Source organism: Dendrobates tinctorius, unplaced genomic scaffold, assembly GCF_039654945.1.
Source record: "Dendrobates tinctorius isolate UK_male_01 unplaced genomic scaffold, ASM3965494v1 ptg000157l, whole genome shotgun sequence".
In the NCBI taxonomy this organism is placed as follows: Eukaryota; Metazoa; Chordata; class Amphibia; order Anura; family Dendrobatidae; genus Dendrobates; species Dendrobates tinctorius.
Genome location: NW_027361824.1, coordinates 3,486,965 through 3,512,865, shown reverse-complemented (window position 1 = coordinate 3,512,865; position 25,901 = coordinate 3,486,965). Strand labels below are relative to the sequence as shown.

The window sequence follows — 25,901 nt, the reverse complement described above, 5'->3', positions numbered from 1 at the left end:
CCACTGCGAGCAGAGCTCACTGCATCACCGGTTTCTTGGTGGCCACCTTCCTGAGGTTGCATGTGCGCAGATTATGATCTCTGCTTCAGTAAAATGGCCACCGATATCTGTTTGCGCATGCTTCACCTCCGACGACTCACGGCTTTAAGAAGATGACCGCAGGGCAACCAATGATGCTCTCCGCACTGCCGACACTGAGCCTCGGCATCGCCACACCTCTGCTGCCTCCGGATGCAACCCCCCGGGAAGTCTGTGTTCGGACTATAAGATGCACCGCCTATTTTTTTTTTTTTTTTTTTTTTGGGGGGGGGAGGGAGAGTGTGTGTATGTATATATAAATTTTGTGGTTAATTTTATGGGTTAAATTTTTCCAACAACAATACCATTTATCTTAGGGACCACCTCCCATTTGAAGTGACTTCAGGGATCTATATGACAGAAGATACTCAAAAAGTGACACCATTATAAAAACTACACCCCTCAAGGGGCTCAAAACCACATTCAAGAAGTTTATTAACCCTTCAGGTGCTTCACAGAAATTAATGGAATGTGGAAGGAAAAGAAAAATGAACAGTTAAGTGTTTTGTTTTTTATACAAATGTTACTTTAGACCTATGCTTTTTTTCTTTTTTTTTTACTTTCACAAGGATTATCAGGAGAGAATAAAGGCCCTTTTACATTTAGCGATGCACCAGCGATCCGACCCGGTCAGGGTCATACATATATATAAACCTCCAGTCCGCCACTGCCAGGATCGGGTCAGAAACCAACCGCAGGTAGCGTATAAGTACTAGTCGGACTCTCAGACGTGGGAAATTGGGTTCCGAGATATCATGTCACATTACTGTTTCTTACTTGTGGATAGAGGGAAGCTCTCGTATCCACAGGCACCTTCTTAGTTTCTGGTCCGTCTCTACTTGTGACGTGACGCGGCTTCCATGGCAGAACAATGACAATGACAAAGGCTAAAGGCTAGCTTTTAACCCCTAGCTCGCCCCTTCCCATATTTGCCACCGTCCCTCGGGTTGGACTGAACTCTCCTCCCTTGACCTCCTATAAGTCCCAATATCTAGGATGGGTCATAACTTCCTAGCGGGAGGTCTAAATGGGACGACTGGCATTTCAATGGGTTCGTTGGGGCTGGACCGATATGGAGAGTCCAAACTTGGGTCGGCTAAGTGGTTCTGGAGAGCCAGTCTCGATAGCTCGGTATCCGGACGGCTAGAGAAATATGAGATGCAGGTGTGTGTGCGGATTCCTAGGGTTCTGGTGGTATAATGGACTTAACCCTGAGAATCACGGTACTCTCATAATTCATCTCTAGATGTCGGTAACGCTCGGGCTGGAGCTTCCATTGATGTCAGCTGCCTTGCCCAAAAGACAGCAGGGGGTCTCAGTTCTGCTCCTCCTTGCCTTCATTAATACGTGGCCTCTCATTCTCTGTCCATATGGTAAAGTTCTTGTCTTTTGGGAATTGTGTACTTATCCCAAGGGTGGGGGCCTCAACCCTGCTGTGGAAGGGAGCTCACTGAATAATCTATGGGGCCTGAATTAATCCAAAATGGAGTCTCCCTCGTCCTTCACAGACTTCATGGGTGTTTTACATGGACAAGGAACAGTGGATGTTGCTGAGTGAAAATTGCAAACTTCCGTTGTAGTGAACAGTACGTTGCAATCACCAGTACGTTATGTCCAGCCCGTGCTCCTGGAGACACGCAACCATAAATTAGGAGGGCTCTCATCGCTACAGAAATGCCAAACACGTGGGTGCTAAATGTGGTTTAGGCACACTGCGGCTCAGAAGGGAGCAGGGATTTGGGAACGGAGAATTTACTGAATTTTTTTTTTGGTGGGTGAGGAGTCATTTTGCTTTTCCAGAGCCTTTGTACTAACAGTAATGTGGAAGCCCCTATATTTCCATTAACAGATGACAGAACTGAGTGGGGACTTGATTTTTTTGTGGATGGAGTTGAGTCTTTTATTGGGAACATTTTACATAACATTTAGGATCACATTTATCCGACGCTCTACACTGAGCACTTACATCGGGGTCACGTGACCGCAGAAAACACTGAGGGATCCATTCACTATAATGAGGTAACTGCCGGATTACAGGTTAGATGGCGTCCACAGTGTCTCCATCTGCCTCATTATAGGGAATCTTCCGCCAGAGGTTCTGTCTGAATCACATATTTCAGAGACTTGCATGTAAACCCCGATGCAAGCGCTCAGTGCAGAGCACAAGATAAATGTGCGCCGAGCCTTACTGCGATCTTTGGGAGGCAGAATGAAAAAATCAACAGCTGGTGTAAGTGGTAACAGCGGTTAAAGTGATTAGGTGACTTTATTCTTTGGGTTGGTGCGATTACAGAGGTACCAGATTTATAGCGGGTTTTTATGTTTGGCTGCTGTCACAGTTAAAAATGCTTTTTTTTTTTTTTTTTTTTTTATTATACAAAAGATACATCACCATATTTTGAGAGCTATTCTTCCATATTTTGGCCCACAGAGTCATGTCACAGACGCAGTGATGCCGTATATGTATACTTTTTATTATTTTTTACATAAAAGTTCAGCTCTGTTTGTCTTAGATTTTTTTGATTTAAAAAAAATATATTTTTTTTCCACTTTTTTTTTTTTGGCCTCTCTGTGCGCTTTTCACAGCTCTGATTTCTGTGATAAAGCATAGACCTGCTAATGGAGCAGAAATTATCTGCTATGAAGGCAGGCCACGAGGCAATGCTCATAGCAGATCTGCAATGACAAACCCATCGCCACCCCACGACCATATGACAGAGATTGATGGCTTCAGTTAACATGTTAACAGCTGCAGGTGGATCACGGTTCCACCTGCGGCTGTTAGCGGCACATGACACCTGATCAGGTCAGCTGTCCTGTGCCGGAAAAGTTGCGGTTTCAACTCCAGAGCCTGCACCAAAGGAGGATACACAACATGTGACGTACTTATACATCATATCTCGTGAAGTGGTTAATATGAATGCCTGCTGATTACCCCTTGTACCAGCCCTGCAGATTAATTTAACACTCGCACAATGAGGGATTACCTCCACTCACCTTCCCACAACTCTGTGGAGTATAAGAGGGGGAGCTGCCTTTGTTTCCGGTGAGACTCTACTGGACAAAAGCTGAGGCACCATGATCTATTGCCCATCACTGAACCCATGGAGATGTTTGGAAAAGCCAGGTTGGATCCATCCGGTCAACTGGCCCCATGGAGACGTTCGTAGTTTGAGACCATCCCATGCCTGGCTGTCTTTAGAAAGACCGCATGGACCAGGGTCTTGAATGCCAGCTCTCCTTTCACCGTGGGCAGAATACTACTCGGACAACACGGGGGAGGGTAACACACTGCTGTAATACTTTATTGAACTACAAAAACACATAGAACGGTCCCAGCAAATACCCAACAGAGTGCACATTACAGAGCCTCACCCTTCCCGCTGACTCACCGAGATAAGAGCAGCTGTGACTTCAGAGCTTCCAGGGCCGACTAACCCACCTGTGGCACGCACAGAGAGGAGGTAACGACAAGTGTAGGAACATGGCAATCCATTGAGGTACAAGGCCAGGTAACCGTAAGGTCACATCCTGGCTTCCCTGAACATCTCCATGGATCCAGGCGACTGATGGTGCCCAATCCTGACTAACCCAATCCTGTCCATGGAGCTCAGGTGACTGGTGGGTCCAAATCCTGACTACCCCAAATGTATCCGTGGTGCAGTGATGGTTAATGGAGAAAATCTGGATTCTTTCAGTCCGGCCGAGTCCCCTAAGCTGGCATCCTGTAGAATAATAAATCTGTGTTTCCCGTGATGGAGCCATGATGTATTGGCTGCTGTCCTGTAGAGAGTCTGGTTCTTTGGATGTATTGGCCGAATCTCTGGATGTTTCTCTGTATGTCTCATGTTATAGAGGCATATAACCTCTTATTATAGTTAGCAAGTGTCCTTCATCCAGTATTCACAGTTAACGGGGAAGAATGGTGATGAGACCAACTCGCACTGTTTGATTATGCAATCTATTTGCATAGTTTTTCCTCCTGTGCTTTGCAAATCCACAAACTGGCTGGCCTGGACAATGTGTAATCAGCCTATCAGCAAACAACACAAAGTCATCCAGGATAACAGCACGATATGTGCTGTTCCAAGTCAACTTCCAAGTCAATATTACAGGCTTACAACAGCAAAAGGCTGTGATTTTTTTGAACAACCAGAAAGAAACACACAAATTCAAAAGTCAGCATATAGATAAGTCTATTCCTCCTGGCTTACTAAAAATAGACATCTGGATAATGGAGATAAAATGCTGTCGTCACAGGAGGGGATGTGATAAGGGGAGAAATGTGATACGAGAGAGTGCGATATAAGGGGATTGATGCGATACAAAGGCATGCTATACAAGGACGGGATGCGATATGAGAGAGTGCGATACGAGGGGAGAGGATGTGATACGAGAGTGCGATATAAGGGGAGGGCAGCGATACAAAGGCATGCTATACAAGGACGGGATGCGATATGAGAGAGTGCGATACGAGGGGAGAGGATGTGATACGAGAGTGCGATATAAGGGGATGGCAGCGATACAAAGGCATGCTATACAAGGACGGGATGCGATATGAGAGAGTGCGATACGAGGGGAGAGGATGTGATACGAGAGTGCGATATGAGGGGAGGGCAGCGATACAAAGGGATGCTATACGAGGGGAGGGGATGCGATATGAGGGGAGGGGATGCGATACGAGGGAGTGTGATATGAGGGGAGGGGATGCGATACGAGAGAGTGCGATATGAGGGGAGAAGATGTGATACGAGGGAGTGCGATATGAGGGGAGAGCAGCGATACAAAGGGATGCTATACGAGGGGAGGGGATATGAGGGGAGGGGATTCGATACGAGGGAGTGCGATATGAGGGGAGAGCAGCGATACAAAGGGATGCTATACGAGGGGAGGGGATATGAGGGGAGGGGATGCGATACGAGGGAGTGCGATATGAGGGGAGGGGATGCGATACGAGAGTGCGATATAAGGGGAGGGCAGCGATACAAAGGCATGCTATACGATGGGAGGGGATGCAATACGAGAGAGTGCGATATGAGGGGAGGGCAACGATACAAAGGGATGCTATACGAGGGGATGCGAAACGAGGGGATGTAATATAAGAGGAGGGGATACAATGTGTGTGAGGGGATATAATAGGAGAGGCCGCTCCGCATTGTGCTGCAGTGACAAGATCGAGCTGCTGAAACCACAACAGACGATGCAAATCACGTCCTCGCTGACATCCAGCCGTCTGGTTCTGTCGTGTCACAGAAGTTGTCAGGGTCTGCACGTGGACGACGTTCATGATGGAGGACAGGAAGGTCCCAGCTCTGAATGCCTCCTCTCTGGCGGCTCTCTGCCTCCTCTCGCGCCCCTCACCCTCCTCATTTGGACCACTGATGAAATAAGAATTCAGAAGCCACAAAACCTCTTCCTGCATCGTACAACGGTCTCTATTAACCCCGTGGCTGCTGCCTGACTACGATCTACAGCGGACGGTCAAGTCTGTCCTGCAAAAGCAAGAGGCGCTGGTGGCAGCTACATGGGAGAGAGCGGGGGGGGCAGGTGTTTTTGCAGCTAATAAGTGTTAGCAGAGCGCGTCCTGCAGGGTAATCTTTACTGCTCTTTATTACTCCTCTGTCGTTTCAAAGTTGAGAGCAGGAAAAATCTCAGTATGTCTGATAGAAGGGGGTCCCATCTGTACGCCCCACACTGCAACCCCACACAGCATGGCCGTCGCTCTCAATGTGGATACGGCCCCCTGGGCAGGGGTGCGGGGACATTGGTGAGACCCCCATCTATCAGGATATGCCAGGATATCTGCCTCCCTGTACAAAGGACCTTTCCAAATAGACTCTGGACCGGATCCATCAAGATAGTCGCACGAAGGCGCCGGCTGCAGAGATATGGCGGCTTTATTAAGAAATGTAACCTTTCACCCGCCAAGCGCCAACATGACAGATGGACGCCCGTTAGGGACCGGACTACTGTCGTCACTTATGGCACTTTTTAGTGTGTCGGCTGCACCCTTTTCACAGTAAAATCTGCCCATTTTTGATAAAGTAGAGCAGGCAGTCTTGGACATTTCAACACTATTATGCTAAAATTCTGAATCAAAAGTATGACTCAGGGGCACAGGGTTTCAATCTCCAACTTTTTTTTGAGATCTCTGCTGGCGGCCTGTGAATAGAAGATTTCTGCATGCGGAGGACATCTGAAGAATTCACACATCTGCAGACTGAGGGCAGTGCTGCGGGACGAGTTCTGCTCTGAGGGTAGTGCTGCAGTGCGAGTTCTGCTCTGAGGGCATTTATTGCTGCGGGGCGAGCTCTGCTCCGAGGGCATTTATTGGTGCGGGACGAGTTCTGCTCTGAGGGCATTTATTGCTGCGGGGCGAGCTCTGCTCTGAGGGCATTTATTGGTGCGGGACGAGTTTTGCTCTGAGGGCCTTTATTGCTGCGGGGCGAGCTCTGCTCTAAGGGCATTTATTGGTGCGGGACGAGTTCTGCTCTGAGGGCATTTATTTCTGCGGGACGAGATCTGCTTTGAGGGCATTTATTGCTGCGGGGCGAGCTCTGCTCTGAGGGCATTTATTGCTGCGGGACGAGTTCTGCTCTGAGGGCATTTATTGCTGCAGGACAAGATCTGCTTTGAGGGCATTTATTGCTGCGGGACGAGTTCTGCTCTGAGGGCATTCATTGCTGCGGGCGAGTTCTGCTTTGACGGCATTTATTGCTGCCCCCGCCTACCACATATCTGACACAATGATTTTGGGGTCTGTCACTCCTTCTTGGACCTTTTCACACGTGTGGCTTTTGGGGTCATTCGTCTCCACACGTCGGCTGTGACCCGGTCTTGCTTGGTGACTGCGCTGAAGTCAAGGGTCTTGAGATTGGGCAGAAGAGACAGAATGTAGGACCTGTGAGGGGCACAAAGCGGTGGTTAGGCTGTGACTCTGCCATCCTCGCCCTGTTATGGACTGCGACGCTGGGTGGTGGTGATCCGGCCTGCACCATATCCCACCCTAATATCACATGAACCATGGGGGACTCTACCGCCGGAGCCTCCATCGCTCTGGAGCCGCCATACTTACAAAAAGTAAAAAATAACAATGAACTTTGCTTTGCAGCCAATCTCTGGTTGGATCATGGCACAATCACGTCCATCACGGCATCATGTGACCACGAGCAAACAGCGCATTGATCACTTGGGTTTGCGCCTCTGCGGCCCCCTTATTGCCAGCGGTCTCACCTGTAGCTTTTCTCGGTTTCGATGGGGTTTCCGTGCAGGCTGAGGCTCCTCAGGTCGGGCAGAGCGGCCAGCTTGTCCACTTCGCTCAGGTCACTGATGCTGTTTCCATGCAGGTTGAGCACCGACAAATGCCGGTACATGGTCAGGACCTTCCAGGGCACAGTCACAAATTACTGTAATACTCTGTGCTGCTGCCGGTAAAATGCTCTCTATACTCTGCGACTTACGGGGTCTATGCTGGGAAGGTCATTGAAGGACAGGTCTATCCAGCAGAGGTGGGACGGGTCGCTCAGAAGTTTCTCCACGATTTCTCCAAAGCCATGGAGATCCGTCAGGGTGTTATTGTTCAGCCGCAGCGCCCGAGTCATCAGCTTCCTGTTTTCACAGCGCTTTATGGGTTTTGGTCCTTCACGGGGGTCCTCCTGTAAGACATCTGTGGGGGTGGAGAAGTATTTAAAGATTTAAAAGGGTTTCCTCACTAGAGACCTTTACGGCAAGTGGATATTGCACAAATAGGGGGTGCATGTGCCAGCTCCCCCATCCCTCTGATCACCGGTGACTAGTCAGGTGGGGGTGCATGTGCCGGCTCCCCCCATCCCTCTGATCAATGGTGACTAGTCAGGTGGGGGTGCATGTGCCGGCTCCCCCCATCCCTCTGATCACCGGTGACTAGTCAGGTGGGGGTGCATGTGCCGGCTCCCCCCATCCCTCTGATCACCAGTGACTAGTCAGGTGGGGGTGCATGTGCCGGCTCCCCCCATCCCTCTGATCACCGGTGACTAGTCAGGTGGGGGGGCAATGTGCCGGCTCCCCCCATCCCTCTGAGCATCGGTGACTAGTCAGGTGGGGGTGCATGGTGCCGGCTCCCCCCATCCCTCTGATCACCGGTGACTAGTCAGGTGGGGGGGCAATGTGCTGACTCCCCCCATCCCTCTGATCACCGGTGACTAGTCAGGTGGGGGTGCATGTGCCGGCTCCCCCCATCCCTCTGATCACCGGTGACTAGTCAGGTGGGGGTGCATGTGCCAGCTCCCCCCATCCCTCTGATCACCGGTGACTAGTCAGGTGGGGGTGCATGTGCCGGCTCCCCCCATCCCTCTGATCACTGGTGACTAGTCAGGTGGGGGTGCATGTGCCGACTACCCCCATCCCTCTGATCACCAGTGACTAGTCAGGTGGTGGGACATGGTGCCGACTCCCCCCATCCCTCTGATCACCGGTGACTAGTCAGGTGGGGGGCAATATGCTGGCTCCCCCAATCCCTCTGAACACCAGTGACTATCAACAATTAAATCGTCATGTGTAGACTATATACTGTATCTGTCTTGTTAGATGTTACTTGTTGTATCTGTTGTTATATATTATGTTGCCTCTTTGCCACAAAGAATTCCTTGTATATATGTAATATGTACTTGGCGATAATAAATTTGATTTGATTTTGATTTGACTAGTCAGGTGGGGGTGCATGGTGCCGACTCCCCCCATCCCTCTGATCACCAGTGATTAGTCAGGTGGGGGTGCATGGTGCCGACTCCCCCCATCCCTCTGATCACCAGTGACTAGTCGGGTGGGGGGGCAATGTGCTGGCTCCCCCTATCCCTCTGATCACCGGTGACTAGTCAGGTGGGGGGGCAATGTGCTGGCTCCCCCAATCCCTCTGATCACCAGTGACTAGTCAGGTGGGGGTGCATGGTGCCGACTCCCCCCATCCCTCTGATCACCAGTGATTAGTCAGGTGGGGGTGCATGGTGCCGACTCCCCCCATCCCTCTGATCACCAGTGACTAGTCGGGTGGGGGGGCAATGTGCTGGCTCCCCCTATCCCTCTGATCACCAGTGACTAGTCAGGTGGGGGTGCATGGTGCCGACTCCCCCCATCCCTCTGATCACCAGTGACTAGTCAGGTGGGGGTGCATGCGCCGGCTCCCCCAATCCCTCTAATCACCGGTGACTAGTCATGAGGGGGTGCAAGTGCCGGCTCTCCTCTTCCATTTTTTAGATGTTTTCCAACAATCTCATCTGTATTTGGATCTCCAATAGGAATAAATGGGGAGAGCCGGCACATGCACCCCCTCCTCACTAGTCACCGGTGGTCGGATGCCAGTGGGATCACGAGACCCCATTCTGAAGTTGGTTGCAGAATTGATCCAATGTATCTATTACACATGTCTCTTGTACAGAGCCCCTTTAGATGTTTAAAGGGGGTATCCACTGTTCAGACAACCCCTTCTCAATCAGTATGTTTCCCCTCATAGTAGCAGCTATACTCCCCTCCAGCATCAGTGGCACAGAAGTGCTTCTCACAAAATGAGAATATCATCAAAAAGTGAATTTATTTCAGTTCTTCAATACAAAGAGTGACTCTCCTCTATTCTATAGAGTCATTACACACAGAGTGATCTATTCCAAGTGTTTATTTCTGGTAATGTTGATGATTATGGCTTACAGCCAATGAAAACCCAAAAGTCATTATCTCAGTAAATTAGAATACTTTATAACACCAGCTTGAAAAATGATTGTAAAATCTGAAATGTTGTCCTCCTGAAATGTACGGTCAGTAAATGCACTCAATACTTGGTCGAGCTCCTTTGGCATCAATTACTGCATCAATGCGGTGAGGCATGGAGGCGATCAGCCTGTGGCACTGCTGAGGGGATATGGAAGCCCAGGTTGCTTTGATAGCAGCCTTCAGCTCGTCTGCATTGTTGGGTCTGGTGTCTCTCATCTTCCTCTTGACAATACTCCATAGATTCTCTATGGGGGTTAAGGTCAGGCGAGTTTGCTGCCAATCAAGCCCAGTGATACTGTTGTGTGTACACCAGGTATTGGTACTTTTGGCAGTGTGGACAGGGGCCAAGTCCTGCTGGAGAATGACATTTCCATCTCCATAAAGCTTGTCGGCAGAGGGAAGCATGAAGAGCTCTAACATGTCCTGGTAGACGGCTGCGCTGACTTTGGTCTTGATAAAACACAGTGGACCTACACCAGCAGATGACACGGCTCCCCAAACCATCACTGATGGTGGAGACTTCACACTAGACCTCCAGCAGCTTGGATTGTGGCCTCTCCACTCTTCCTCCAGACTCTGGGACCGCGATTTCCAAATCAAATGCAAAAATGATTTTCCTTGTGGAGTGTGTCAGTGACGGCCTTCTGGACATCTGTCAGGTCAGCAGTCTTCCCCATGATTGTGGAGCTACTGAAACAGACTAAGGACCTTTATAAACACTTAGGAGCCTTCACAGGGGTTTTTTCTATTACAATTAGTCTAATTTCCTGAGATAATGACTTTTGGGTTCTCATTGGCTGTAAGCCATAATCATCAACATTACCAGAAATAAATCCGTGGAATAGATCGCTCTGTGTGCAATGACTCTATAGAATAGAGGAGAGGCACTGTTTGTATTGAAGAACTGAAATAAATTAACTCAGAACATTTCTGGTTGTTACTTACAAAGTATTATATTACTGGAGTGTTTAGTGATCGGCCATTACCTTCCATGCAGGTGATGCACTTGAACGCCAGGTCTACGGGGAGTCCCGAATCACAGTCATTGTCGATGCGTTTACTCATTGTGAGACCTGCAGATGAGACGCAGGAATCAAGTCAGCACCACATGTATCCACCCAAATATCCGGGGTCCACCATGGCAGCCCCATCTCCCCATCCCCGTATGGTTCCGATAGCTGAGAGGACCCCAGAAACCACCAACGATACCGTGTGAATGTGACGCCACGTGTTATCTGCGGCTACTGTCCTGGGCTGACCTGTGACATGTGCCTATTATTAGGCCATGAAAACGACTCCAAAGATTCACAAACGTAAAGAACATTCCTGATGTGGATTCCACTATATCGCCTCAAAAAGACGTATTTGTTTACAGCTTGTTGCCTTGGAGACCGACCACCGCTGCTGGACAGCAGAGCCTGCGCAGTGCTCTTATCTACCAATATGGTTAGCGCTGCCCTGAAGCTGCACAGTGGAACCTCCTAATCCAACTCCAGCGGAAGTGTTGACAGCAGCGGTGGTCGGTCTCCTAGGCAACAAACAGGAAACAAAAGAAAAATGTGTTTATAGCTCAAGAAAGGCTGCAAAAGGAAAGAAGCAGCAACATGGCAGAATATCCTGCAGCCACAGGCTGCATCCGACTCTATCCATCTATGAGAATGGGAACGGGCCCGCACCGGAGCCGATAACTAGCGCTGAGTAGCCAGAGAGCTGGAGGAGGGAAGTGGAACTGACGGAAGGAGATGCCAAGCTGATCCAGTCACCCAGCGGATCCTTACAGCCCGCGGATCCAGTCACCAAGAGGATCCCGACAACCAGCGGATCCAGTCACCCAACGGATCCTGACAACCAGCAGATCCAGTCACCTAGCGGATCCCTACAACCAGCGGATCCCGACGGAAATGTGAAATACAGTTGTGCTCAAAAGTTTACATACCCCGGCAGAATTTTTGCTTTCTTGGCCTTTTTTCAGAGAATATAAGTGATAACACCAAAACTTTTCCTCCACTCATGGTTAGTGGTCGGGTGAAGCCATTTATTGTCAGACTACTGTGTTTTCTCTTTTTACATCATAATGACAACCCAAAACATCCAAATGACCCTGATCATAAGTTCACATCCCCCGGAGATTTTGGCCTGATAACATGCACAGAAGGTAACACAATGGGTGTGATGACTACTGAAGGTAACATCCTCACCGCTGACCTGTGACAACTGCCAGGAAAACTGTTCTGCTAAGAAAAACCACAAAATAACGTCAGCTGAAATACTGGACTCTCTGGAAACTAGCGGTGTGGCTGCTTCATGATGCACAATAAGGAGGCACTAGATGAAAAACGGGCTGCATGGTGGAGTCACCAGAAGAAAGCCATTACTGCGCAAATGCCACAAAGTATCTCACATACAATACGCAAAACAGCACAGGGACAAGCCTCAAAACTTCTGGAACAAGGTAATTTGGAGTGAGGAGACCAAAATTGAAGTTTTTGGCCACAGCCATAAATCTTACATTTGGAGAGAGGTCAACAAAGCCTATGATGAAAGGAACACCATTCCTACTGTAAAGCATGGAGGTGGATCGCTGATGTTTTGGGGATATGTGAGTTCCAAAGGCACAGGAAACTTGGTCAAAGTTGACGGAAAGATAAATGCAGCACGTTATCACCAAATACTGGATGTAAATTTGCAATCTTAAGCCCGGAAGCTGCGCATGGGACGTACTTGGACCTTCCAACATGACAACGATCTAAAACACAAGGCCAAATTGACCTGTCATTGCCTACAGCAGAACAAAGTGAAGGTTCTGGAGTGGCAATCTCAGTCTCCTGACCTCAGTATCATTGAGCCACTCTGGGGAGATCTCAAGTGCGCAGTTCATGCTAGACAGCCCAGGAATTTACAGGAATTGGAGGCTTTTTGCCAAGAAGAGTGGGCAGCTTTACCATCTGAGAAAATGAAGAACCTCATCTACAACTACCACAAAAGACTTCAAGCTGTCATTGATGTTACAGGGGGCGATACACGGTGTAAGGAATGGGGTATGTAAACTTTTGATCAGGGTCATTATGATGCTTCACCCAACCACTAACCATGAGTGGAGAAAAAGGTTTGGTCTTATCCTTCATATTCTCTGAAAAACAGGCCAAGAAAACAAAAATTCTTCCGGGGTGTGTAAACTTTTCAGCACAACTGTAAGTGTCCTAGCGAAGGTGTTGACCGAGCAATGGACAGAGAGACCGAAGCACACATATTTGCTGAAAAATAGGACACTACAGATCCCAGCACAGGATATAATATAGGCGCATGTCATATACTCCAGACACAGCCTATAATCACAGCGTATAATTCAGGCGCACAGCCTATAATCCAGGAGCACAGCCTATAATCACAGCGTATAATCCAAGCGCACAGCCTACAATCAGAGTATAATCCAGGGGCACAGCGTATAATCACAGCGTATAATCCAGGGGCACAGACTATAATCACAGCATATAATCCAGGAGCACAGCCTTTAATCACAGTGTATAATCCAGACGCACAGCCTATAATCACAGTTTATAATCCAGGCTCACAGCCTATAATCACAGCGTATAATCCAGTGGCACAGCATATAATCCAGGCGCACAGCCTATAATCACAGCGTATAATCCAGGCACACAGCCTATAATCACAGCGTATAATCCAGGGGCACAGTCTATAATCACAGCGTATAATCCAGGCGCACAGCCTATAATCACAGCATATAATCCAGGTGCACAAACTATAATCACAGCGCATAATCCAGGAGCACAGCCTTTAATCAAAGCGTATAATCCAGACGCACAGCCTAAAATCACAGCATATAATCACAGCGTATAATCCAGATCAGTTGCACAGCCTATAGTCACAATGTATAATCCAGGGGCACAGCCTATAATCACAGCGTATAATCCAGGGGCACAGCCTATAATCACAGCATATAACAGCATATAATCCAGGAGCACAGCCTATAATCACATTTTATAATCCGGGCGCACAGACTATAATCACAGCGTATAATCCAGGGGCACAACCTATAATCATAGCGTATAATCCAGGGGCACAGCCTATAATCACAGCGTATAATCCAGGGGCACAGCTTATACTCATAGCGTATAATCCAGGCGCACACACTATAATCACAGCGTATAATCGAGGAGCACAGCCTTTAATCACAGCGTATAAGCCAGATGCACAGCCTATAATCACAGCGAATAATCCAGGCGCACAGCCTATAATCACAGGGTATAATCCAGGGGCACATCCTATAATCACAGCGTATAATCCAGGGGCACAGCCTATAATCACAGCGTATAATCCAGACGCACAGCCTAAAATCACAGCGTATAATCCAGGAGCACAGCTTATAATCACAGCGTATAATCCAGGCGCACAGCCTGTAAACACAGCGTATAATCCAGGTGCACAGACTGTAATCACAGCGTATAATCCAGACGCACAGCCTATAATTACAGAGTATAATCCAGGCGCACAGCCTATAATCACAGCGAGTAATCCAGACGCACAGACTATAATCACAGCATGTAATCCAGACGCACAGCCTATAATCACAGCGTATAATCCAGACGCACAGACTATGATCACAGCGTATAATCCAGATGCACAGCCTATAATCACAGCGTATAATCCAGGGGCACAGCCTATAATCACAACGTATAATCCAGGGGCACAGTTTATAATCACAGCGTATAATCCAGGAGCACAGCCTATGATCACAGCGTATAATCCAGGCGCACAGCCTATAATCACAGTGTAAAATCGAGGGACACAGCCTATAATCACAGCGTATAATCCAGACGCACAGCCTATAATCACAGCGTATAATCCAGGGGCACAGCCTATAATCACAGCGTATAATCCAGGGGCACAGTTTATAATCACAGCGTATAATCCAGGAGCACAGCCTATAATCACAGCGTATAATCCAGGAGCACAGCCTATAATCACAGGGTATAATCCAGGCGCACAGCCTATAATCACAGAGTATAATCGAGGAGCACAGCCTTTAATCACAGCGTATAATCCAGACGCACAGCCTATAAACACAGCGTATAATCCAGGCGCACAGCCTATAATCACAGCGTATAATCCAGGCGCACAGCCTGTAATCACAGCGTATAATCAAGACGCACAGCCAATAATCACAGCGTATAATCTAGACGCACAGCCTATAATCACAGCGTATAATCCAGGAGCACAGCCTATAATCACAGCGTATTATCCAGGGGCACAGCCTATAATCACCGCCTATAATCACAACGTATAATCCAGGAGCACAGCCTATTATCACAGCGTATAATCAAGACGCACAGCCTATAATCACAGCGTATAATCTAGACGCACAGCCCATAATCACAGCATATAATCCAGGAGCACAGCCTATAATCACAGCGTATAATCCAGGAGCACAGTTAATAATCACAGCGTATAATCCAGGCGCACAGCCTATAATCACAGCGTATAATCCAGGAGCACAGCCTATAATCACAGCGTATAATCCAGGAGCACAGCCTATAATCACAGCGTATAATCCAGGAGCACAGCCTATAATTACAGCGTATAATCCAGGAGCACAGCCTATAATCACAGCGTATAATCCAGGTGCACAGCCTATAATCACAGCGTATAATCCAGGAGCACAGCCTATAATCACAGCGTATAATCCAGGAGCACAGCCTATAATCACAGCATATAATCCAGGAGCACAGCCTATAATCACAGCGTATAATCTAGGCACGCAGCCTATAATCACAGCGTATAATCCAGGCGCGCAGCCTATAATCACAGCGTATAATCCAGACGCACAGCCTATAATCACAGCGTATAATCCAGACGCACCGCCTGTAATCACAGCATATAATCCAGACGCACAGCCTGTAATCACAGCGTATAATCCAGGAGCACAGCCTATAATCACAGAGTATAATCCAGGAGCACAGACTATAATCACAGCGTATAATCGAGGAGCACAGCCTTTAATCACAGCGTATAAGCCAGAGCACAGCCTATAATCACAGCGTATAATCCAGGCGCACAGCCAATAATCACAGCGTATAATCCAGGGGCACAGCCTATAATCACAGCGTATAATCCAGGGGCACAGCCTATAATCACAGCGTATAATCCAGGAGCACAGTTTATAATCATAACGTATAAACCAGACGCACAGCCTATAATCACAGCGTATAATCTAGGCACGCAGCCTATAATCACAGCGCATAATCCAGGCGCGCAGCCTATAATCACAGAGTATAATCCAGACGCACAGCGTAAAATCCAGGCGCACAGCCTGTAATCACAGCGTATAATCCAGACGCACAGCCTGTAATCACAGCGTATAATCCAGGGGCACAACCTATAATCATAGCGTATAATCCAGGGGCACAGCCTATAATCACAGCGTATAATCCAGGGGCACAGCTTATACTCATAGCGTATAATCCAGGCGCACACACTATAATCACAGCGTATAATCGAGGAGCACAGCCTTTAATCACAGCGTATAAGCCAGATGCACAGCCTATAATCACAGCGAATAATCCAGGCGCACAGCCTATAATCACAGGGTATAATCCAGGGGCACATCCTATAATCACAGCGTATAATCCAGGGGCACAGCCTATAATCACAGCGTATAATCCAGACGCACAGCCTAAAATCACAGCGTATAATCCAGGAGCACAGCTTATAATCACAGCGTATAATCCAGACGCACAGCCTGTAATCACAGCATATAATCCAGACGCACAGCCTGTAATCACAGCGTATAATCCAGGAGCACAGCCTATAATCACAGAGTATAATCCAGGAGCACAGACTATAATCACAGCGTATAAGCCAGAGCACAGCCTATAATCACAGCGTATAATCCAGGCGCACAGCCAATAATCACAGCGTATAATCCAGGGGCACAGCCTATAATCACAGCGTATAATCCAGGGGCACAGCCTATAATCACAGCGTATAAGCCAGACGCACAGCCTATAATCACAGCGTATAATCCAGGCGCACAGCCTATAATCACAGCGTATAATCCAGGGGCACAGCCTATAATCACAGCGTATAATCCAGGAGCACAGTTTATAATCACAGCGTATAATCCAGGCGCACAGCCTATAATCACAGCGTATAATCCAGGAGCACAGCCTATAATCACAGCGTGTAATCCAGGAGCACAGCCTATAATCACAGCGTATAATCCAGGAGCACAGCCTATAGTCACAGCGTATAATCTAGGCACGCAGCCTATAATCACAGCATATAATCCAGGCGCGCAGCCTATAATCACAGCGTATAATCCAGGGGCACAGACTATAATCACAGCGTATAATCCAGACGCACAGCCTGTAATCACAGCGTATAATCCAGACGCACAGCCTGTAATCACAGAGTATAATCCAGGAGCACAGCCTATAATCACAGCGTATAATCTAGGCACACAGCCTATAATCACAGCGCATAATCCAGGCACGCAGCCTATAATCACAGCGTATAATCCAGGAGCACAGCCTATAGTCACAGCGTATAATCTAGGCACGCAGCCTATAATCACAGCATATAATCCAGGCGCGCAGCCTATAATCACAGCGTATAATCCAGGGGCACAGACTATAATCACAGCGTATAATCCAGACGCACAGCCTGTAATCACAGCGTATAATCCAGACGCACAGCCTGTAATCACAGAGTATAATCCAGGAGCACAGCCTATAATCACAGCGTATAATCTAGGCACACAGCCTATAATCACAGCGCATAATCCAGGCACGCAGCCTATAATCACAGAGTATAATCCAGACGCACAGCGTAAAATCCAGGCGCACAGCCTGTAATCACAGCGTATAATCCAGACGCACAGCCTGTAATCACAGCGTATAATCCAGACGCACAGCCTGTCATCACAGCGTATAATCCAGACGCACAGCCTGAAACCACAGCGTATAATCCAGGAGCACAGCCTGTAATCACAGAGTATAATCCAGGATCACAGCCTATAGTCACAGCGTATAATCCAGACGCAGAGCCTATAATCACAGCGTATAATTCAGAAGCACAGCCTATAATCCAGGGGCACAGCCTATAATCACAGCGTATAATCCAGGGGCACAGCTTATACTCATAGCGTATAATCCAGGCGCACAGACTATAATCACAGCGTATAATTCAGGAGCACAGTCTTTAATCACAGCGTATAATCCAGACGCACAGCCTATAATCACAGCGAATAATCCAGGCGCACAGCCTATAATCACAGCGTATAATCCAGGGGCACAGACTATAATCACAGCGTATAATCCAGGGGCACAGCCTACAATCACAGTTTTGTAATCCGGGAGCACAGCCTATAATCACAGCGTATAATCCAGGGACACAGCCTATAATCACAGCGTATAATCCAGGGGCACAGCCTATAATCACAGCGTATAATCCAGGGGCACAGCCTATAATCTCAGCGTATAATCCAGGGGCACAGCCTATAATCACAGCGTATAATCCAGGGGCACAGCTTATAATCACAGCGTATAATCCAGACGCACAGCCTATAATCACAGCGAGAAATCCAGACGCACAGACTATAATCACAGCGTGTAATCCAGACGCACAGCCTATAATCACAGCGTATAATCAAGACGCACAGACTATGATCACAGCGTATAATCCAGGGGCACAGCCTATAATCACAGCGTATAATCCAGGGGCACAGCCTATAATCACAGCGTATAATCCAGGGGCACAGCCTATAATCACAGCGTATAATCCAGGGGCACAGTTTATAATCACAGCCTATAATCCATGAGCACAGCCAATAATCACAGCGCATAATCCAAGAGCACAGCCAATAATCACAGCGCATAATCCAGGCGCACAGCCTATAATCACAGAGTATAATCCAGATGCACAGCCTATAATCACAGCGTATAATCCAGGAGCACAGCCTATAGTCACAGCATATAATCCAGGAGCACAGCCTATTATCACAGCGTATAATCAAGACGCACAGCCTATAATACAGCATATAATCCAGGAGCACAGCCTATAATCACATCGTATAATCCAGATGCACAGCCTATAATCACAGCGTATAATCAAGGAGCACAGTTAATAATCACAGCGTATAATCCAGGCGCACAGCCTATAATCACAGTGTATAATCCAGGAGCACAGCCTATAATCACAGCGTATAATCCAGGAGCACAGTCTATCATCACAGCGTATAATCCAGGAGCACAGCCTATAATCACAGCGTATAATCTAGGCACGCAGCCTATAATCACAGCGTATAATCCAGGCACGCAGCCTATAATCACAGCGTATAATCCAGGAGCGCAGCCTATAATCACAGAGTATAAACCAGGAGCACAGCCTATAATCACAGGGTATAATCCAAGCGCACAGCCTATAATCACAGCGTATAATCGAGGAGCACAGCCTTTAATCATAGCGTATAATCCAGGCGCACAGCCTATAATCACAGCGTATTATCCAGGCGCACAGCCTATAATCACAGCGTATAATCCAGGCGCACAGCCTATAATCACAGCGTATAATCTAGACGCACAGCCTATAATCACAGCGCATAATCCAGATGCACAGCCTGTAGTCACAGCGTGTAATCCAGGGGCACAGCCTGTAGTCACAGCGTATAATACAGGGGCACAGCCTATAATCACAGCGTATAATCCAGGAGCGCAGCCTATAATCACAGCGTATAATCCAGGAGCGCAGCCTATAATCACAGCGTATAATCCAGGAGCGCAGCCTATAATCACAGCGTATAATCCAGGGGCTCAGCCTATAATCACAGCGTATAATCCAGGAGCACAGCCTATAATCACAGCGTATAATCCAGGGGCACAGCCTATAATCACAGCGTATAATCCAGGAGCACAGCCTATAATCACAGCGTATAATCCAGGGGCACAGCCTATAATCACAGCGTATAATCCAGAAGCACAGCCTATAATCACAGCGTATAATCCAGGGGCACAGCCTATAATCACAGCGTATAATCCAGGGGCACAGCCTATAATCACAGCGTATAATCCAGGAGCACAGCCTATAATCACAGCGTATAATCCAGGGGCACAGCCTATAATCACAGCGTATAATCCAGGAGCACAGCCGATAATCACAGCGTATAATCCAGAAGCACAGTCTATAATCACAGAGTATAATCGAGGAGCACAGCCTATAATCACAGCGTATAATCCAGGAGCACAGCCTATAATCACAGGGTATAATCCAGGAGCACAGCCTATAATCACAGCGTATAATCCAGGAGCACAGCCTATAATCACAGGGTATAATCCAGGAGCACAGCCTATAATCACAGCGTATAATCCAGGAGCACAGCCTATAATCACAGGGCATAATCCAGGCGCACAGCCTATAGTCACAGTGTATAATCCAGGCGCACAGCCTATAATCACAGCGCAAAATTCAGGGGCACAGCCTATAATCACAGCGTATAATCCAGGAGCACAGACTATAATCACAGCGTATAATTCAGGAGCACAGCCTATAATCACAGCGTATAATCCAGGGGCACAGCCTACAATCACAGCGTATAATCCAGGAGCACAGCCTATAATCACAGCGTATAATCCAGGAGCACAGCCTATAATCACAGCGTATAATCCAGGAGCACAGCCTACAATCACAGCGTATAATCCAGGAGCACAGCCTATAATCACAGCGTATAATCCAGGAGCACAGCCTATAATCACAGCGTATAATCCAGGGGCACAGCCTACAATCACAGCGTATAATCCAGGAGCACAGCCTACAATCACAGCGTATAATCCAGGAGCACAGCCTATAATCACAGCGTATAATCCAGGAGCACAGCCTATAATCACAGCGTATAATCCAGGAGCACAGCCTATAATCACAGGGTATAATCCAGGAGCACAGCCTACAATCACAGCGTATAATCCAGGGGCACAGCCTATAATCACAGCGTATAATCCAGGAGCACAGCCTATAATCACAGCGTATAATCCAGGGGCACAGCCTATAATCACAGCGTATAATCCAGGGGCACAGCCTATAATCACAGCGTATAATCCAGGAGCACAGCCTATAATCACAGCGTATAATCCAGGGGCACAGCCTATAATCACAGCGTATAATCCAGGAGCACAGCCTATAGTCACAGCGTATAATCCAGGAGCACAGCCTATAATCACAGCGTATAATCCAGGAGCACAGCCTATAATCACAGCGTATAATCCAGGGGCACAGCCTATAATCACAGCATATAATCCAGGAGCACAGCCTATAATCACAGCGTATAATCCAGGGGCACAGCCTACAATCACAGCGTATAATCCAGGAGCACAGCCTATAATCACAGCGTATAATCCAGGAGCACAGCCTATAATCACAGCGTATAATCCAGGGGCACAGCCTATAATCACAGCGTATAATCCAGGGGCACAGCCTATAATCACAGCGTATAATCCAGACGCTCTTCTGCCTCCGTTCAACTCACAGACCCGTCCTGTAACCTAGCGACAGATCACCATGGCAACCGATCACAACGGACTCCGGCAGGAAGCATCGTATCATCTGACCGGAAGTCTCCGTCACCTGACCGGAAGTCTCCATTACTTGCTAGAACAGACCGGAAGTGCTTTCGCCCCCTGTGGTTGCTCTGTTGTGTACCGGACTTCCGGTTATTGTGGAACTACAAGTGTCAGCATTCCTCCGCCTCAATGTGTTTTCTATCTGTAACCATAAAGCTGTGTTCAGAGGGTTTCCTCTCGGGCTCTGGATACCGCACAGTGTGAATGTTCCTTTCCTGTTCTCGGGCTCCTGGTCACATTCAGCAGATTACAGGCTGAGGTATTTTTTGGTCGTGGACTATATGATGGGATATCAATATCAGATTTGTGGGGCGCAACGCCCGGAGCTCAGTGATCAGATGTAGAGTGTAGGACAGCGCCCCCGCTGTATAGCGGCCAGGACGGGTCCTGCAGATCCCCCCACTGTAAGGCCGTGTGCCCACGTTGCGTTTTTCTAGCGTTTCCGTCTTGGAAACGCAATCCTATGGGATTCTGCAGTTGCTGTGCTAATGCTGCGGATATTTCCGCTGTGGAATCACATAGCAGTAAAATCCGCAGCATGTCCATTATTTCTGCAGAGTCGCGGCAATTCCTCCGCTATAGAATTGCATTGAAACGCTCAATTTACACACGTGGCTGTGCCCACCATGCATGAAGTGAGCGTTCAATGTGCGGATGGTACCCAGGGTCCGGAGGAGAGGAGACTCCATGCCCTGTGAACCATATTCCTGTAAAAAATAGAATTAAAATAAAAAATAGTGACTTACTCACCCTCTGTCGGCCCCCGGAGGCAGCCCACCTCTCAGCCACGCTGCCAGCCAGCTGCGTTCCCAGGGATGCATTGCGAGAATCACCTGAGGTGACGTCACATTCTCGCAAAGCACGCCTGGGAGCGGAATGCATCGGGAGCGCCGCTGAGGACATCGGGGCCATCAGAAGGTGAGAATAAACAGCTTTTTATTTTTTACATTCTATATTTACTATTGATGCCGCATAGGCCGCCTCAGTAGTAAAATGTTGGTCACACCTGTCAAGCGCTATGCTGTGTGTGATCAACCTGTCCATCACTTTTCCAAGAGATGCTACAAATCGCTTGGAAACCGCAAGCGTTCTGCAAGATAAAAACGCTTGTGTTTAGCGGGAAAACGCATGTAAATTCCGCATGTGTTTTACCCGCGGCAGGGAGTTGTGAAAATGCTGCGGACAATTCCACAGCATTTCTGCAACGTGTTACATAGCTTAAGAGTATGTGCACACGTTGTGGATCCGCAGCAGATTCTCATGCGGTACACAGTACCATTTTATCTAATGCAAATTTAAAAACCGCTGTGCACATGAGGAAAATTCAGCACGGAAACGCAGCGGTTTATTTTCCGCAGCATGTCAATTCTTTGTGCAGATTCGGCAGCGTTTTTACACCTATTCCATTATAGGAATCCGCACAAAAACCACAGGCTATTTGCCCACGTATGCGGGAAATTCCTGACTGAAAACCAGGCTCCTTCCCAGAAAACGCGTGTTTTTTTCCCCGCATTTTTGGTGGGATTTTTTTTTTTTTTTTTACCGCAGCGTCCCCAGTCTCATAGAAAATGGTTTGAAATGTGGATTTTTACGTGTGCGCACACCCTAAATCCGCAGGTAAAATGCAGATCATTTTACCTGCGGATTCCGCAAGTAAAAATCCACAACGTGTGCACATACCCGGCGTGATGCTGGTCTGCCACTCTGACAGCGGTGCTGGGTGTCGCCCTCCACCCATGGAGGCCTTCTATATAATAGCACTGGACAGCCGTGCTGGGTGTCGCCCCCCACCCATGGAAGCCTTCTATATAAGAGCCCTAGACAGCGGTGCTGGGTGTCGCCCCCCCATGGAGGCCTTCTATATAAGAGCCCTGGACAGCGGTGCTGGGTGTCTCCCCCCACCCATGGAGGCCTTCTATATAATAGCACTGGACAGCTGTGCTGGGTGTTGCCCCCCACCCATGGAGGCCTTCTATATAAGAGCACTGGACAGCTGTGCTGGGTGTTGCCCCCCCCCCACCCATGGAAGCCTTCTATATAAGAGCACTGGACACTGGGTGTTGCCCCACACCCATGCAGGCCTTCTATATAATAGCACTGTACAGCAGTGCTGGGTGTCGCCCCCCCATGGAGGCCTTCTATATAATAGCACTGGACAGCTGTGCTGGATGTCGCCCCCCACCCATGGAGGCCTTCTATATAAGAGCACTGGACAGCTGTGCTGGGTGTTGCCCCCCCACCCATGGAGGCCTTCTATATAAGAGCCCTGGACAGCGGTGCTGGGTGTCGCCCCCCACCCATGGAAGCCTTCTATATAAGAGCACTGGACACTGGGTGTTGCCCCCACACCCATGCAGGCCTTCTATATAAGAGCACTGGACAGCGGTGCTGGGTGTCACCCCCACCCATGGAGGCCTTCTATATAAGAGCACTGGACAGCGGTGCTGGGTGATGCCCCCCACCCATGGAGGCCTTCTATATAAGAGCCCTGGACAGCAGTGCTGGGTGTCGCCCCCCACCCATGGAAGCCTTCTATATAAGAGCACTGGACACTGGGTGTTGCCCCCACACCCATGCAGGCCTTCTATATAAGAGCACTGGACAGCGGTGCTGGGTGTCACCCCCACCCATGGAGGCCTTCTATATAAGAGCACTGGACAGCGGTGCTGGGTGATGCCCCCCACCCATGGAGGCCTTCTATATAAGAGCACTGGACACTGGGTGTTGCCCCCACACCCATGCAGGCCTTCTATATAAGAGCACTGGACAGCGGCGCTGGGTGTCACCCCCACCCATGGAGGCCTTCTATATAAGAGCCCTGGACAGCAGTGCTGGGTGTTGCCCCCCACCCATGGAGGCCTTCTATTAAGAGCCCTGGACAGCGGTGCTGGGTGTCGCCCCCCACCCATGGAAGCCTTCTATATAAGAGCACTGGACACTGGGTGTTGCCCCCACACCCATGCAGGCCTTCTATATAAGAGCACTGGACAGCGGTGCTGGGTGTCACCCCCACCCATGGAGGCCTTCTATATAAGAGCACTGGACAGCGGTGCTGGGTGATGCCCCCCACCCATGGAGGCCTTCTATATAAGAGCCCTGGACAGCAGTGCTGGGTGTCGCCCCCCACCCATGGAAGCCTTCTATATAAGAGCACTGGACACTGGGTGTTGCCCCCACACCCATGCAGGCCTTCTATATAAGAGCACTGGACAGCGGTGCTGGGTGTCACCCCCACCCATGGAGGCCTTCTATATAAGAGCACTGGACAGCGGTGCTGGGTGATGCCCCCCACCCATGGAGGCCTTCTATATAAGAGCACTGGACACTGGGTGTTGCCCCCACACCCATGCAGGCCTTCTATATAAGAGCACTGGACAGCGGCGCTGGGTGTCACCCCCACCCATGGAGGCCTTCTATATAAGAGCCCTGGACAGCAGTGCTGGGTGTTGCCCCCCACCCATGGAGGCCTTCTATTAAGAGCCCTGGACAGCGGTGCTGGGTGTCGCCCCCCACCCATGGAAGCCTTCTATATAAGAGCACTGGACACTGGGTGTTGCCCCCACACCCATGCAGGCCTTCTATATAAGAGCACTGGACAGCGGTGCTGGGTGTCACCCCCACCCATGGAGGCCTTCTATATAAGAGCACTGGACAGCGGTGCTGGGTGATGCCCCCCACCCATGGAGGCCTTCTATATAAGAGCCCTGGACAGCAGTGCTGGGTGTCGCCCCCCACCCATGGAAGCCTTCTATATAAGAGCACTGGACACTGGGTGTTGCCCCCACACCCATGCAGGCCTGCTATATAAGAGCACTGGACAGCGGTGCTGGGTGTCACCCCCACCCATGGAGGCCTTCTATATAAGAGCACTGGACAGCGGTGCTGGGTGTCGCCCCCCACCCATGGAAGCCTTCTATATAAGAGCACTGGACACTGGGTGTTGCCCCCACACCCATGCAGGCCTTCTATATAAGAGCACTGGACAGCGGCGCTGGGTGTCACCCCCACCCATGGAGGCCTTCTATATAAGAGCCCTGGACAGCAGTGCTGGGTGTTGCCCCCCACCCATGGAGGCCTTCTATTAAGAGCCCTGGACAGCGGTGCTGGGTGTCGCCCCCCCACCCATGGAGGTCTTCTATCTAAGAGCACTGGACAGCTGTTCTGGGTGTCTCCCCCCCACCCATGGAGGCCTTCTATATAAGAGCACTGGACAGCGGTGCTGGTGTCGCCCCCCACCCATGGAGGCCTTCTATATAAGAGCACTGGACAGCGGTGCTGGGTGTCACCCCCCACCCATGGAGGCCTTCTATATAAGAGCACTGGACACTGGGTGTCACACACCCACCCATGGAGGCCTTCTATCTAAGAGCACTGGACAGTGGTGCTGAGTGTCACCCCCCCCCCAATGGAGGCCTTCTATGTAATAACACTGGAAAGTGGTGCTGGGTGTTGCCC

At 49.1% G+C, this 25,901-nt stretch overlaps 1 protein-coding gene across 3 annotated transcripts; it reads right to left on the bottom strand.

The window, feature by feature from the left end:
* Positions 1-496: 496 nt before the first annotated feature.
* Positions 497-23,246, bottom strand: LRRC51 (leucine rich repeat containing 51). 3 transcript variants are annotated; one of them, XM_073548462.1, is made up of 5 exons: positions 23,127-23,246; positions 10,806-10,892; positions 7,539-7,744; positions 7,312-7,460; positions 497-6,979 (listed from the first exon to the last, which is right to left on the bottom strand). In XM_073548462.1, exons 1-5 carry the CDS (start codon positions 23,182-23,184, stop codon positions 6,841-6,843), a joined length of 639 nt encoding a protein of 212 aa, XP_073404563.1. In that variant the 5' UTR covers positions 23,185-23,246; the 3' UTR covers positions 497-6,840. The 3 variants fall into 3 exon arrangements, with proteins under 3 accessions (XP_073404563.1, XP_073404564.1, XP_073404565.1); XM_073548463.1 differs by lacking the exon at positions 23,127-23,246 and adding an exon at positions 21,353-21,459; XM_073548464.1 differs by lacking the exon at positions 23,127-23,246 and adding an exon at positions 21,312-21,409.
* Between the last annotated feature and the right edge of the window lie 2,655 nt (positions 23,247-25,901).